At 48.8% G+C, this 16,960-nt stretch overlaps 1 protein-coding gene across 1 annotated transcript in view; it reads left to right on the top strand.

The window, feature by feature from the left end:
* Nucleotides 1–16,504, top strand: part of LOC101651864 (pancreatic lipase-related protein 2) — a 23,216-nt gene extending 6,712 nt beyond the window's left edge. Inside the window, exons 4-11 of the mRNA XM_004701267.4 lie at nucleotides 7–145; nucleotides 1,667–1,786; nucleotides 3,390–3,509; nucleotides 6,211–6,329; nucleotides 8,901–9,030; nucleotides 11,593–11,704; nucleotides 15,259–15,426; nucleotides 16,441–16,504. Of these exons, the coding sequence (XP_004701324.1) occupies nucleotides 7–145; nucleotides 1,667–1,786; nucleotides 3,390–3,509; nucleotides 6,211–6,329; nucleotides 8,901–9,030; nucleotides 11,593–11,704; nucleotides 15,259–15,426; nucleotides 16,441–16,504 (972 nt within the window). The remainder of the gene's footprint in view (nucleotides 1–6; nucleotides 146–1,666; nucleotides 1,787–3,389; nucleotides 3,510–6,210; nucleotides 6,330–8,900; nucleotides 9,031–11,592; nucleotides 11,705–15,258; nucleotides 15,427–16,440) is intronic.
* Nucleotides 16,505–16,960: the final 456 nt, after the last annotated feature.

Genomic DNA, 16,960 nt, shown 5'->3' with positions numbered 1-16,960 from the left:
CTTGAGCCAGACCTCCTGTCCCTTCCTCTGCAGACTGAGATGGGTCACAGACCCGAAAACGTGCACCTCATCGGCCACAGCTTGGGCTCACACGCGGCCGGCGAGGCGGGAAGGAGGATGGGGGGACGCTTGGGCAGGATCACAGGTAGGGGCGGCCGAGGCCCTCTGCGGGACCCAAGCGCTGGCAGTGAGGAAATCCCAGAATCCGGAGTAGGGGTTCCAAAACCGAGAGTGGGGGAGGACCCGAGATGTGGGGAGACCCCAAACCCACGTGCGGGTGGTGGAAGCTCGCCCCACATCCTTCCCAAACAAGGGTGCCCCTACCGGTCCTTTGGGCGTTCATTTTAGGTGAGACGCTATACTGTGCGTCATGTGTATTTAAATATATGTCATTATGAACAAGAACGCATTCGTAAAGAAGAGTATAACTAAAACACTACGCACACGACCTCAGAGCTATTTTTCCTAGTGCAGTCGCAGTGTAAGACAGAAGACGACTGGTGAGGAAGAAAAATAATTCATCACTTCCAGAACCATGGACAGCGCATATAGACCAGGCACTGGCAGGGAAGCAGAGAGGGCCGCTGAGACCTGCCACTAGAGGTGCTCTGTCAATAAAGAAGGGCTCGCTGAGCTAAAAACAAATGGATGCCCACCACACGGGCCACAAGCAATTCTTTCACGTGGCCAAATGAGCACACATGTTTGATGCCCTGTCAAATCCAGCATTTAATGAGTGGGCCCTGTGTCCACGACCCCCATCTGTAGAAGGGGGAGGGGACCACGAGAATCATTCTTGGGTCTGTAGCACCGCCATTTCCAAAGTCCTTTCTCTTACATCTGTTCCTGTGCTTCTCAGAAGCATCCTCTAGGATCGGTTGCTCCTGCTGTTCCCACTTTCCAGATTAGGGACAGAGGCTCAGAGAGGACAGGTGCTTGACCTTGAGCAGAGAGGAATCCAGGGAGCCTCACTCCTCCCACCCAGAGGAAGTGGGCCCAGTCAGGGACCGCACAGTCTCATCTGAGAGGCAGACAACTGAAGGAGGCAAAGGATCCTGCAGCCAAGTGAATGAGGGCTAGCGAACCCTCTACAGTGTGGGGGATGGACTGAAAAGGGGGCTGAAATGCCCGTGTTAGGATGGAGGGGGTTGCACTGCAGAGGTGGCATTTGAGCTGGGGCTTGGGGGAGACAGATTTTGGTGAAATTAGAATGTGCGGAGGGTCATGGCAGACTAGGGAACCACAGGAGTCAAGACACAGAAGTGTGCAGGGCTGAGGCAATGGGAAGTAGCTGGGTGGGGCCAGGGAGCTTACTGTCTCCAAGAGCAATGACTAAATATGAGCGTGTGTGTGTGTGTGTGTGTGTGCGCGCGCGCGCGCGCGCGCACGCGCGCACATATTTGGAGAGAGGAAATGGGGTGGAGGGTTGGGGGTTGGGGTAACGGTACCACCTGGATCCTCCCTGGAGCAAGGCACTGGGGAAATCTGACTATTGGTGGCCAGGCAGTGGCTCTGTTTCAGACCTTGCTGTCCCAGACGCCCTCTCCTGAGCAGACCAGCCACTGCAGAATCAGTCTCTGAAAATGGTTCCCAGGCTGGGCTTTGTGTGTGCGTTCAGGGTTCTGTGGGCCAGGACCTGGCTTATCTGGCCGTGTGCTGCCTTTAGGGCTGGATCCGGCAGAGCCGTGCTTCCAGGGCACACCTGAAGAGGTTCGGCTGGACCCATCCGACGCCATGTTTGTGGATGTGATTCATACGGATGCTGCTCCCATAATCCCTTTCCTAGGTGAGTTCCTCACTGCGCCTCCTGGTGACCAGGACTACAGCCCAGGTGCACCCCATCTAACTGAGCCCTCCCCCCCCCCCACACACACACATATATACTCCAGGGTAATTGTTTAAATGGCTAGCACAAGAATGGCTTGGACACTCACCCATCCAAATGAGTGCCAACACCAAATAAGAGTCATGTGTGCCAGCACTATCACCTTCAGTCCAACTGGACCAAGAAGCACCTCTGTAGTCTGTCAAAAGCATTGCTCTGTTTTCAAGCCCGCATCCTTCCTCAGTCTGCCACTAGGCAGAGCAGAAAATCTACCGCTTATTGATTCTTGACCTGCAAGACGTTAATTTGGGAACTTCTTTTTCTTACTGCTTTTATCAAAGCTTCCAAAATCTACGTTCTTCTTTTGATGTTTCCTTACATGACCATCCATGAGACTTGCCGATAGAGTATGCTTGTGAGGAGGAGGAGGTGAACACTTCATAGGTGTTTAGCATGTGCTTCACTGAGTGAGTGAGTGAGTGAGTGAGCGCTTTCAAGCAGTATCTCATCAATCCGTGTAGCCCTGCAAATCGGGCGCCCATGTCACCATTGTCTAGCGGTGGAAGCTGAGGCACAGTGAGGGGAAGGGACTGCTCAAGGTCACAGAGTCTGGAAGTGCAGCCAGGCGGTGCAGCAGTTCTGTGTGCTCCCAAAGCCAGTGTACCTAGCTAGCCAGCATGCTGTCTCTCCACAAAATGATTTAAGAATATATGCTCTCAATAACAATTCTGGGGGTCTTCAAAATATTCATAGTCATAGCCCATTGTCTTTTTTTTTAATTTAATGTGAGTTGGGTGAAGGTTTACAGAGCAAATCAGTTTTCCATTCAGCAATCCATATGCATTTTGTTTCATATCATTGACTGCAATCCCCACAGTATGATATCACTTACCCCACTTCCTCCTGCTCTCCATTTGCATGCCTCCTTCTTCCCAAACTCTTCTGAACTTTGACCTTGGGTAACTGCTCCCCTTTTGCTCTCAAATGGTTGACTAGTCTAAAGGGTCTGTACCTCCCTAATGTTGCTGTTCCCCTCAGAGACTCGCCTGCTCTTTGGCTGAAAACCAAGCTCTGGGGATGAGTTCAGGTCCAGACCTACAGGGTGGCTAAGAGGCCACAGTCTCAAGGGTTCCACCAGTCTTCATCTGACCAATACGCCTGGTCTTCTCTGGGCTTTCATTTATTTCTCCACTAACTTTTTGAACCCCCTTCATCTAACATAGAAAGTAACATTTTAGAATGACTACACCAGGCTGCACAGTCTAATATGAGTCAGCTACTATGTTCTGGTATCAGTATCCACCAGGGTTGCCCAGGGCCTCTCCATGACACATGCACACACACACACACACACACACACACTCACACATGTACACTCACCCCAAGGCCACCTCCCCCTTGTCTTGCTTCCTTCGTCACTCCTCCCCATTCATCTGCCTCCATGCCCATCTCTGGGAACTTCTTGCAGCTGCACCTGGCTGAGAGGAGGATTTGCAGGGAAGGCTCTTGCTCTGGTTGTTGCCATGACCTAACTTGGGAACCACTGACCCTCCAAATGTTTCAGGTTTTGGAATGAGTCAGAAGGTGGGCCATTTAGATTTCTTCCCCAATGGAGGAGAGCACATGCCTGGATGTCAGAAAAACATCTTGTCAACCATCGTGGACATCAACGGACTTTGGGAAGGTACCTAAGTCAAAGAAATAAGACAGCTTCTGCGCACCCTGGGGGTGTGGGGGGTGGCGGGTGGGGACAGTGGTGTGGGGGCTGGGCCTTCAGAATTGGCAGCCATTGCTTGAGAGCTTAGTTCTGGAGCAGCTGTGTTCACAACGATGTCATGACGGAGCCACTCTGGGGAGCTCCCCCTTTTACAGATGAGGAAACGGGCTCAGGAAAAATTGTAGAACTCGCCAAAGGCCACCCTTTATTTAAGTCCGGTTTCTGGCTGCAAAGCCCAGCCTGTGCTGTCTGCCCCGGTTTGCCAGTGTGTCAGTCCTTGCCAAGCACCAGACTGGCAAGGAGGCAAGAGCTCGGCTTGGCTTTGGCCGCCAGGCCCATCCTCGGTCCCTGCTGCTTAAAGACCCGTGACTGGATCGGGAGGGCTTTAACTTTCTTGTCATTTGCTAATATCAGGTCTTAGGAATGAAGGGGAGTAAGTTAGCCAAGGGGGGGAGGGGAGACAAAGGTGGTATGACCCCTCTGGGCTTGGGGGAGCGGGGGGACAATGGGAGGCCTTGGGGACCTGTAGTGGCTCCTAGGGGCCTTGTGTAAGAGAGCAAACTCAGTGTCCCTGGGTTGTTATGGTTGCGGTTGCTGCTGCTGCCACCGCAGGGTCAGCCCCGGGCTCCACACATTAGAATGGCACATTGCCCAGTCCTGTGTCTTCCTCATGGAGGTTGCCGAGCAAACTGTTGTGGTTGACAGCACAGCTGGAGGAGTGGGTCGCCAGGCCTTTCTTCTTAGTGTGCCTTAGTCTGGAAACTCTACTGAGACCTGTTTAGCATCATAACAAAATGACAGATAGGCGGGCATGAGGTGCCCTGGCTGAGAACAGAACCTGGATCTCCCGAGTGGAAGGCGAGAATTCTGCCACTTAACTATCACTGCCCCTACCCACCTAATATTCCCTCCCATGCTTATCCATTGCCTCTGAGTCCAGCCGGGCTCCCAGTGACCCTGCAGGACAGAGTCGAACTGCTCCTTCGAGTTTCCAAGACTGTAAATTCTTTACAGGAGCAGAGCTGCTGGTGAACTTGAACCACCCACCTAGGGATTAGCAGCCCAATACGTAACACACCAGAGCGCCTTACATCTAATGTTAGGAGTCATCAGTGTGCTGTCACATTCTCGCCCCTCCGCTGGCCTTCATCTGTCCCTACTACCCGTCCCGAGGCTCGCCTCCTCATGCTGGTCCCTGGAAGTGGACCCTTCTGGTCTGCAGCCATTTTCATTCTGCTCTTGTTTTTCTGAGCCTGGAGGCCTCTGGGACCTGGGACTGTGGCATGCGGTGTCCCACACCCTCCAGGACCCCACTGGGGCCCCAGTCCAGTCTGTTAAGTTAAGACAAGTGGCCTTGGCAGGCATTTTAATCTTCCTTGTATTTAAAGAGCAGACTGGGTAAAGCAATAGCCCCCACCCCCGGACAAATAATCAGAGGTTTTGACCCCTTGTGAGTGCTGCCCCAGGTAACACCAGGCCAGACGAGGCTGTGAAAGAACCCCAGAGTTCCAATAATAGCTGCCCACTCCCAGGCATGGCGCGCGACGCACACAGAATAGAAAGGAGCCCGGCTTTAATTAAAGAGGCAATTTAGAGGGAACAAGTCCATGAGCTCGGGAGCATGCTGCTATTGTTCAGAGCACCAAGCCATCAGGCACTGGGCATGGGGGAACAATTAAACCCACTTTCTCCTCTATTGTGGAATTCCCTGGGCTGCAATTCGGGATGAAAGGAACAATTAAGTTGGAAACAGGTTCTGGGGTCCAGGCGGGGACCTGGGTGTGGACTGGGGGGAAGCTGGCTTTGGTCGGAAAGCAATCATGTGGGGCCTGGTGAGGCTGGGGGCGGCGGTGACAAATCCACTCTGAACAAAGGGGAAGGGTCTTCTTTCAGGGGTAAGGAACAAAGCCCGACAGACCCTCCCAGGAGTGGTCCTCCGGGTCGGACGCGTCAGTCACCATGTTGGACGTTTTCAACCAAGTTGCTAGAGAAAGTAGAAAGCAGTGTACCGAACGAGAAGAGTTTGGCCTAAAGGAGAATGTGGTCAACAGAATACAATGAAAGAATGGCCAGCGGGCCACAGTGACCACCGTCTCTGAGGCCCTTACCTTGTCCCCGAATGGCAAAGCGGAGGCATTTCTCAGTCCAGTTGGTTCGTGTGGCCCGGGGTCTCAAACTGCGGCCCTGAGGGCAGGATGCAGGTCGGGGCAGCATTTGGTTGGCTGTCACAGTGAGTTTTGTAATGGGACTTCATTGCCAATGTCTGAACAGGACAAACTTTTCATAGGAAAGATTCTAGCTTCTAGTGAAAACTCAAAAGATTAAAGAAAGTTGGGGCTGGCTTTGCACGTGGCAACAACTGCCTGAGCTGGGTCCAAATCCCAAACTCACGGTAGAACTGTCCCTGTGAGTTTCCTACACTCTAACTCTTCACAGGGGTAGAAAGCCCTGGGTCGCTCTCCTCAGCAGATGGGCACAATGTTGGGAAGACTGGCACCCACTACTAAGCAAACTCCCAAACTTCCTACTTGCCTCTAAGCCTCTCCAAGTCAATGACCATGGTGACAAAGGCGCCCAGCAACACTGACGCCATCTGGGATGCCTCGCTTGGTCAGCCCGGTTCCTCTTCCTCAGTGGCAGCCTTCTTTTCCTCCCCTTGCTCTCACAGGAACCCGGGACTTTGTAGCTTGCAATCACCTAAGAAGCTACAAGTATTACTCGAACAGCATCACCACCCCAGACGGCTTCCTGGGATACCCGTGCGCCTCGTACGATAAGTTTCAGGAGGTGGGTCACACCGGGACCCTGGGGAGAAGCTGCTGGGTCACCTGTTGCTGGTGGTTTTGTCTCTGCAGCTTAGAACAAAGTCAGGATATGGAAGATGGGATTTCACAGAGGAGAGAGCGGGACTTGCTGAGTCTCATGAAGCCTTCCTCGGGCATAGAGAGGGCAGCAGGGGAGACGCAAAGGACGTTCAAATCTACACAGAAGTTGGAAGCAGCTTTCAATGAATGCTTACACATTCATCATCTGCTGCTAGCATTTCTGTCTCATTAGCTTGGGGTCAATTTTCTCTCCTGAGAGGGACAGGGCTGGGAAGAAGAAAAAAGTACAAGAGCTCTACAAAGTACTTCAAAAAGTTCCTGGAAAATGGAATGAAAAGATAAGGAATTTTTCCATGAACATTTGAAGGCCCTTCCTATATAGCATATATGTGGGTGGAGGGGTAGTGTTCAAAAACGTTGCTGCTGTTTATTATCGAGTTGATCTTAACTTGTAACAACTCTATAGGCCCCTATAGGACAGAGTCGAACTGCTCCCTTAGGATTCCACAGAAAGGCACTCTGTTGCTATAAAGAGTTATGCATTGAGCTGCTAACCACAAGGTTGGCAGTTCCAATCCACCAGTTGCTCCTTGGGGGAAAGATGAGGCAATCCATCCCTGTAAAGATGCACAGCCTTGGAAACCCCAAAGGACAGTTCCACTCTGCGGGAGGACTGCTCTGTGTCAGGGCCCACTGCTGGCAAAGGGTTATTGTTGGGGTGGGGTTGGGGTTGGCTTTTGAATCTTTATAGGATTGCATAGTCAGGTCTCTGCTCCCCACAGCGGGTCAATGAACTCACACTACAGTTAGCCACTGTGTCTAGACATGTATACTTATATCTATGTGCATGTCTATATATACAGAGAATGAGAATGCATGAGTGTATACTGTATATCAACAGATTGATCCAATAGCTGCAATAATGGGCTCAAAGAGAACAATTATGAAGGTGGCACAGTTGCACATATAGGGTCTTGGCAATTAACAACAACATATAGAATATACATATACTTTCCCCAAAATTATGTGACAATAAATTCAAGTTATTTTGACGCTTGACTCATAAACACAACAGCTTTCATTTCTTGGGAACATCATTCTCCAATAGAACCATGTCCAAGAGATCTAATGTCTGCGATGCTCACAGTTTTCTAGCATATGACCCGTAGTGGTACTGCGCTGATAATCCAGACAGTGTCCTCTGGTGCCACCGCCTGTCTTTCTCTCACTCTCTTTCTCTGCCCGACATTGTGTTCCTTGTCTTCTCCCGTTGGTCTCCTTTAACCTAGGACAGTGCTCTCCATTCTGCTCAGCCATTGCGGACAAGGGACAGTTGGGAGGATTCCAGATGGGGCGTTTCGTAGGCTATGCACACTCGGACTCTGTTTTGTCACCTCTTTGTGATTGGATGAGTGGCATGTGTATCCTCAGGGCACCCAAACCAGAGGCAGGTGAAGTCCGGCTGCCCCAGGATTCGGTGACATCGAGTTTGAGGACGTGGTGATCAGTTGAACTAGGGTGAAGGGAGGGGGTCGGCCGGGTATTCTCTAGGAACCCTTCTGTGAGGTGAGCGAAATGGTTTCTTGGCAGACAGAGAAAGGTGTGAGTTTCTGTTGAGGATCCTTAGCTGAATCCATGATCACATTAGGGGTTTGCAAAAGTTGGACATTTTAAAGTATTTTTCTCAAAGGTAAAATTAGAAATAAGTCTCACACATTTCCCTTTTAAGCTGATGTTGACCTCTGCACCCCTGATTTGAACCCTAAGGTCAACAGGTCATCTTCGCCTATGACCAAGATCTGTTGCATGTTCAGTGAGTAACACTGGCTATTCTAGTCATTCAGGAGATGTGGGCACGTGGCCTCCAGAACTTCCCTTATGCCCACACATCACAGTCTAGCTTTGCCCTCAGCACAGGACGGAGGTGGTGCTGAAGGGAAAGAACAGAGGAGCAGGGTGCCTTGCTGGAAAGTGCCGGCCTGGGCCAAAGGGAGGAACTGCCTCCTCCAGGCTCCAATAATCAACTGCCAATTTGCAAAGCATCCGATGGAGAATCAAGGCATCTGGACAGATAGTTCACACGACAATGAAAATGGTCAAGGCCCTTGTCTTCCTCCCCTCTTCTCAAGTAACTCACGATCTGTCCCATCTGCATCTCCCCAGAAATGGTCTCTTCCACCTTCTTGCATCTTTTTATTTCACTGCTTCCTGGACGTGATTTGCCCCCTCAAATCCACTTCTATCTTTTCAAGGGACTTCTGTGGGTGCCCTTCAGGAGCCACAGAAGTTCTAAACAATACTGAACATGGACAGATAAATGGATGACCAGATGGATGGAAGAGCGGATGAGTAAATGAGAGGGTGGGTGGAGGGTGAGTGGGTAGATGGAGGGTTAAGTGGATGGACAAGAGGATTAGCAGTTAAGTGGATGCCTGGCTAGGAAAATGCATAGAAAGATAAATTGGTCCAGTGAATGGGGGAGTAACTCCAAGGCCTGTCGGTCTCTAACAGATATATTGTGTATCTCTACTAGAATGGGTGTTTCCCTTGTCCACACGGAGGATGCCCCCAAATGGGACACTATGCTGACCAATTTAAGGGGAAGACCAGTGCTGTGGGACAGGCGTTTTTCCTGAACACGGGAGACAGTGCTAACTTTGCCCGTAAGTTTCCATTTTGGTCATGTAAGAATTAGTGCAAGTGATCTTAAAAGTATGACAGCTTTATAAGCAAGGGATGGTGCTGAACTCTACTATTTACTCCCCTCTGAGGTCCTCCATCCCACCTAGAATCTCAGTCCCTGGGCCCCAAGTTCATGAAATGAAACCATTGGGTTCATTTTTCTTTTGCTCTCCCCCATATGGGATTCTGAGCTTGGGGGTAGGGGGGGAGGAGTTCGGAAAATGCCTGTTTTGAGTTTTTATTTTAATTTGCATGTGTCTATAAATGCTCAGAGAATGATCTTGATGACATTATCATTTGATGCTGTGGGGAGATGTTCTGTGCATGAGAAAATGGTTAGCAGCATCCCTGGCTCCTCTCTCCACACACCCCACCCCAACACGCCCCACCCCAACACACCCCACCCCAACACATCCCACCCCAGCTCAGAAAACCAAAAGGTCTGCAGACCTTGCCAAATGCTCCCCACAGGACCAACCATTCCCCTGAGAATCACGCGGGTCCACATTAAGGATAGACGGCAAGCAACGAAGTCCCCAGGGGATACCAGAAATAGACTTTGGGGCCAGGGCATGGCACCCCATCAGACTTGACCAGAAAACACTCCTAAAGGTCAACGGACCTTCAACTATTTACAGGCTTTCTTTTTTTTTTTTTTCCTGTCATTGGTTTTGTTGTTGTTGTTTTGTTTTCTTTTGTTGCTTTGTTTTGATCTGTCTGGTTTTTGTGCATATTATTATCTCTGCCAGTCTATCTAGATAAGATAGGCAGATAAACAATCTGCAGGAGAAAACAACGGGACCGGTGACAGTTTATGGTAGACATGGGAGAGGGGGAGGCAGGGGAAAGAAAATGGGTGCTAACAAACCCAGGGACAAGGAAACAACAAGTGATCCAAAATCGATGGTGAGGAGGGTGTAAGAGGCTTGGTAGGGCATGACCAAAGGTAATGTAACCCAGAGGAATTACTGAAACCCAAATGAAGGCTGAGCATGATAGTGGGACAAGAGGAAAGTAAAAGGAAATAGAGGAAAGAACTAAGAGGCAAAGGGCACAATATATTTATATATGATGATGGGGAAATAGATCTATTTATAGGTTTAGTACTAAGGTAGCAGATGGACATTGGGCCTCCACTCAAGTACTCCCTCAATGCAAGAACACTTTATTATATTAAACTGGCATTCCATGGTGCTCACCTTCCCAACACGATTGCTGAGGATATCAAAAGATATAGCATCTGGGGTCTTAAAGGCTAGGAGATAAACAAGTGACCATCTAGCTGAGAAGCAACAAAGCCCACATGGAAAAAGCACGCCAGTCTCTGTGATCACAAGGTATCGAAGGGATCAGGTATCAGGCATTAAAGACCCAGAACCAAAAATCATATCAATGCTAATGAGGGGGAGTGTGGGGCGGAGATCCAAAGGCCATCTGTAGGCAACTGGGCATCCCCTTACAGAAAGGTCTCAGGGAGGAGATGAGCCAGTCAGGGTGCAGTATAGCACCAATGAAACATGCAATTTTCCTCTAGTTCTTGAATGTTTCCCCCCAGCCCCACCCCAACATGATCCCAATTCTACCTTACAAATCTGGCTAGACCAGAGGATGTACACTTGTACAGATAAGAGCTAGAAACACAGGGAATCCAGGACAGATAAACCCCTCAGGACCAATAATGAGAGTGGTGATACCAGGAGGGGAAGGAGGAGGTAGGGGAGAAAGTGGGTTCCGATCACAATGATCTGCATATAACCCCCTCCCTAGGTATGGACAATAGAAAAGTGGGTGAAAGGAGACACCAGGCAATGTAAGACATGAAAAAAATTTTTTATAAATTATCAAGGGTTCATGAGGGAAGGAGGGAGCGGGGAGGGAGGGGGAAAATGAGAAACTGATACCAAGGGCTCAAGTAGAAAGAAAATGCTTTGAGAATGATTATGGCAACAAATGTACAAATGTGCTTGACACAACAGATGGATAGATGGATTGTGATAAGAGTTGTATGAGCCCCCAATATAATAATTTAAAAGAAAAAAAAGGACAGACATCAAACTAGCAAGCTCACAACTTGCTAGCAAGCTAGGGTGGAGCTGGGCAGGAGGATGGTGATCAAAGGGGAGGATTTTGTGTTGTTTTTGAGGCCAGGTTCATTGCACATAAAAATAGCAAAAAAACAAAATGAGAGAGAGAGAGAGAACTTCAGTGCTTCCTCCAGGTGGTGGAGCCTCAAGCATCCACATACTGATGAATAGGCAGCTTATACAGGTGCATCACTGTGCACCTTTCACCCACCGGGACACATACCTTGCTGTACTGGGAAGGGATTGTGCAGAACTCTACTATCTACTATGCTCAACGTCTCCCATCCCCACCTAAAAGTGGGTTCCTGAGCCCCCAGCTTCAAGAAAGGAGACCATTTGTTGTATTTCCCCTTGGCTCTCACCCTTGGGGAATTCCAAGCTTGACCCTGAATGCTTCCATGGAATCCTTGTTCCGCAAGACAAGCTCCCTCATTGACCTCATTGTGTTTCTTTGGACAGGCTGGCGATATAGGGTGTCTGTCAAACTCACTGGGAAAAGAAAAGTGAGTGGGTACTTCAGGATTGCTTTGTATGGAAGTAATGGAAACTCAAAGCAGTATCAGATTTTCAAGTAAGTTGAATATTAAAGTGAAATGAGCAGACCTTCCACAATAGATAACTCACGTAGGTGAGAATGGATATAAATGATTTTCTAATCTAAGCAGCTGTGAAACTGAACCGTTGAACCCTAGAGGTTCAACAGGAAGCCCAAACCATTGCCATTTTAATTGATTCCAACTCGTAGCAACCCTGGAGACAGGGGACCGCTCTGGAGGGCTCCCGAGGCTTTACAAAAGCTTTACAACTTTACGAAAGTAGACTGCCGCATCTTTCTCCTGCTGAGTGGTTTGGGTGGTTTTGAACCACCAACATTGTGGCTTAGCAGCCCATTGCTTAACCCAATGTGCCCCCCAAGGCTCTGGAAAGAAATTTTCCTCCAATCACCCTGTTTTACATATAACAAGCTTGCGGCCCAGAGAGGGGGAACACAGAAGGAGTCACGGGTCGACTTATTTTGGATTGTCCAGCACTGTTTTCTGCCTGGGGTCTCATTCTCTCCCTGCCATCGAGTCAATTCCAACTCAGAGTGACTCTCTAGGACAGAGTAGAACTGCCCCTGGGAGCTTCCACGACTCTTGATGTGAGTAAAAAGTCTCATCTTTCTCCTAAAAGGCAGCTGGTGGTTTTGAACTGTTCACTTGCAGTCAGCAGCCCAACTCTTAGCCTACTATGGGACCAGGGCTCCTGACTGAAGTTGTAGGAATACAGAATTTTCCTCAAGGAAGGAACATCCATCTCCCCTCAACAGTGGTGGTATTCCAACGATTTAACTACCAGTTCACTGCCAGTGACTGCTTTAAGTATTAAGAAAGGTATACCGGAAGATGGATTACTATTTCAACATATCAGAACACTGCACAAATGAGTGTTAAAAAAGAGTAAGGAATGTAAATTAGTGATTTCCACATTGGGCCCAGTCGCCCAGCTCTGGCAGGACCCAGATTACAGGAGCATTTTCACAGGGTTCACGGAACTCAACAAAAAATTAAGTTTCTGTTCTGCCTAACTAGTGTGAACCAGGTGAATCCACCACTGTCCTTCAATTACACACTCACACATACACCACACACACACACACACACACCACATAAACACCACGCACATCACACACACACCCCACACACATGCACACCACATACCCACATAAACACCACACACACATGCACATCACATACCCACATAAACACCACACACACATGCACACTACATACCCACATAAACACCACACACACATGCACACCACATACCCACATAAACACCACACACACATGCACACCACATACCCACATAAACACCACACACATCACACACATACACCACACACACATGTACACCACATACACACACCACACATACATACACCATACACATACCACACACACACTATGCACAACATACGCACCACACACAACACACATACATACACACAGCACTCACATCACACATACACACAGCACACACACACCATACCACACACACCACACATATGCCACATGCACATATGCCACACACACATGCGCACCTCATACACACACCACACATACATATACACCAGACAGCACACACACATACCACACACACATGCACACCACATGCATACACACTCACACACACACACTTGCTCCATGAAGTTTTGGGCTCTATTCTTTCTTGTTTTGAGATTTTTAACACTTGAATCATTTGTATTTCTGGCATTTCTTTTAACTTTCTCTTGTAAGCTGAGTGGCATTTACAGAGCAAATGGTTTCCCACCCCTTTGTTGTAGCATCGACTACACTGATACACCCCTCCCAATCTAACAGCTCTCTTCCCCCGTCCTCTGTCCATCCCGCTTCCGTTCATCCTTCTTTCCTCTCCCTTCCTCACTTGGAGCTTGTCCTCGGTCAAGGCTGGCTCTGGGTCTCCCACGGCTGATTGTTCTAGGGCGTGTGCAGCTCCGCGGTGTTACTGTGCACCTCACAGCCCTGCCGACTGTTTGACTAGCCAGTGAACAACAGAGGTGAGTTCAGTTCCAGGCTTACTGTGTCCAAGGGTCATCGTCTCAGGGGGTTCACCAGTCCTATCAGACCTAGCAAACCTAACCCCCTGCCATCAAGTCACTGCCGACTCAGAGTGACCTACAGGACAGGGTAGAAGTGTCCCTCTGAGTTTCCCAGACTGGTACTCATGACAGGAGTAGAAAGCTGTGATCTTACTCTCACGGAGCAGCTGGTGGATTCAAATTACAGACCATATGGTTAGCAGCCCAATGTGTAACCCCTGCGCCACGAGAGTAGTGGTCACTCATTGGGCTGCAAATCTCAAGGTCAGCAGTTTGAAACCACCAGCCTCTCCTCTGGAGGAAGATAAAGCTTTCAACATCCGTCAAAAGTTACAGTCTCTGAAACCCACAGAGGGGGTTTCACTCAGACTTATAGGGTCACTATCAACTCGATGGCAGTGAGATCAGATTAGTAAGTCTAGTCTTCTTTGTGATTTGGGGGTTTGCCCACATTTTTCTCCCACTCTACCCAGGACCTCCTATTGCGGTCCTCTTCAGAGATGGCGGCATTGGTAGGCGGGCACCATCTAGTTCTTCTGGTTCAGGGTCTTGAAGGCTGGGTTTCATTCACATGGTGCATTCATCCTTGGGAGTTTGTTTGTTTTTAACACCTTTGATTTCCTTCCACCTTCTCTGCTTTAGACCAAGAAAAACCAATCGTTGCACCTTAAATGATTGCCCACAGACTTTCAGGATTCCAGTCACTAGTCATCAAAGTAGGCTCTAAAGCATTGTCTTCTTGGACTATGCTCTGCCAGTTGACCGAGATGTCCCCCAAGACTACTGTCCTGAACGCCTAGACCCAGTGACTCATTCTCTCTAGGTATTGGTTACGTCTAAGAAGAGTCTGTTACTTTGATGGACCCTATTCTTGTCGTTGTGCTAAGCTCGGCACTGGACATATTGTGGGCTCAAAAGGCAGTTGGTACATGTGTGCTGGATGAATGCTCACCTTGTGCTACAAAATTAGATTCTACTCTGGGCTCAAAGTTTTACAGAGTAGTTTTCATGTTGGGTTAAAGTTCTTTGAACACTTTTCTGTGCTACCTATGAAAACCAGCTGCTACCCTGTCAACCCCGACTCATAGGGACCACCAACTATCCCAGAGTAGAATTGCGATCCATAGGGCTTTTAGGGAAGGTTTTTCATGAGTAGACTGCAGACCTTTCTTCCAAAGTGCCTCTGAGGGGACTTGAACTTCCAGCCCCTGGCCAAGTGTGTGAACAGTTTGCATCACTGGTTCAAAGGAGATGCTGCCAAATGGGCCTAGAGAATGGTGTGCAACTTTCAATATAGACACCCTATAAACTAGTCCCATAGCAAACTGACAGCATTAATCTGCCACCGCAAGAACCTGCCGACCCACTGGGGACAAACAAACCAAAACAGTGGAAACTGAGCGTCCAGTACTTTTTAAAGAATTGTCCTACACAAATACATTCCTGGGTGAGATGCCACTCCATGTTTACCTGGGCATTAGAGGCACTTACAGGATTGACTCATTTTATGTCTACATTTTCAGAGGCTCCCTCCTACCAGACGCAAGGCATACACTTGACATTGATGTGGACCTCAATGTTGGAAAACTCGAGAAGGTTAAGTTCCTCTGGAACAACCATGTGATAAATCTCCTTCATCCCACACTGGGGGCTTCCCAAATCACGGTGCAAAGTGGGGAAGAAGGAACTGAGTACGTACCTTTTACCTCATTTAAGTCTTATTATATGTTTATTCATTCATCCATTTGCATACATATCCATCCATCCAATCACCTACCTACTCATCTATGTATCTCCCTACCTACCTATCCATCCTCCCATCCCTTTCTGCCCATCCTTATATCCACTTCCTTATCCACCAACCAGGTTTGATCTCTCCATTCTTTGATCCACCCCCTCCCCCATCCATTTACTCTGCCATTCCCCTCCATTCTTCTGTCCACTGATCCATCTCCACCCTCCCTCCATTTGCTGTACTTTGAAAAATCAAATATAATTTCCCTGAGACCAAATTCCCATTGTCAGGGCAAGGTATTCAATCGAGAAACAGGCAAACATGAGATTATTTTATGAGATCATACAGATTATTTGCTGTATGCCGAACAGCAAGTAGAACACCAGGAGGTGCCTGTGGCTGTGTAGTCATTCTGGTAAATTGGTTGTGTTTGGAGACCCGGGCATAAGAAGGACAGGGAATGTATTGGAAATCTACCCTGGCTCTTCTCATTCTGAGGGTACAGAATCTTGCTTGGAGGCAAAGGGCTGGAACAGACCTTCACTCCTGTCCATGGGCTGCAGAACAGAGCACACTTTAGGGATCCGTTCATTAGCAAATGGTACGGGAGCTGTTTCCAATTTGGGGCTATTATGAATCATGCCGTTCTGAATATTGATGTCCGTGGTTCTGTGTAAACATACATTCTCATTCTCTTGGATTCTGTCTAAGAGTTGAGTCTCTGGGTCCTGTGGTAGGTCTGCGTTTACCGTTAGAGCATGCCTTCCACTCATTTTCAGTTCATGAAGGGCCCTCCAAGAGAGAGGGGGTTACTGGAGTGGTCTGTGTAGTGAGGCTCACTGCCTGGGAAAACGAAGACCTTCCGGCAAAGCGATCTGAGTTGCAGGGGGCTGGCTAAATGGTAGTTACTTATCTGAGATCACATTTCCACAAACAGAGGATCTCATGCTGAAAGCGTTTTCCTCCACAGGTATAAATTTTGTGGCAGCGGCACCGTGCAAGAAGACGTTTTGCAATCTCTTTACCCTTGTTAAAGGGGGATGCTGCTTTTTTCTCAGTTCTGGTAATAAATGTCTCAATGCACTCAGTCTGGCGTGCTGGTGTTGGTGTGCCCTCCGTCTGTTCGGGTGGACATTGCAGAAATGGGTATGGAGGCTGGAGCCAAGTTGGCTACAAATAATGCTTGAACCTTTTCAACTCCCTGCCTCTGTTGCCCCCTTGGAGCTGTAAGAGAAAAATCAAAACAGTTCCCTTCTCAGGCCATCCCCTAGACCAGCGGTTCTCAACCTGTAGGTCGCGGCCCCTTTGTGGGTCCAACGGTCCTTTCACAAGGGTCACCCAAGTCATAACAGTAGCAAAATGACAGTGAGAATGTAGCAACGAAAATAATTTTATGGTTGGGCGTCACCACCACATGAGGAACTGTATGAGAGGGTCGTGGCATTAGGAAGGTTGAGAACCACTGTCCTAGACCATCCAAATTTTGAGGC

Source organism: Echinops telfairi, unplaced genomic scaffold (genome assembly GCF_000313985.2).
Source record: "Echinops telfairi isolate 266 unplaced genomic scaffold, ASM31398v2 ScPeMD7_70;HRSCAF=299, whole genome shotgun sequence".
NCBI classification, from domain to species: Eukaryota; Metazoa; Chordata; class Mammalia; order Afrosoricida; family Tenrecidae; genus Echinops; species Echinops telfairi.
The sequence above is the reverse complement of the archived record's forward strand: the minus strand, read 5'-3'. Positions and strand labels throughout refer to the sequence as shown.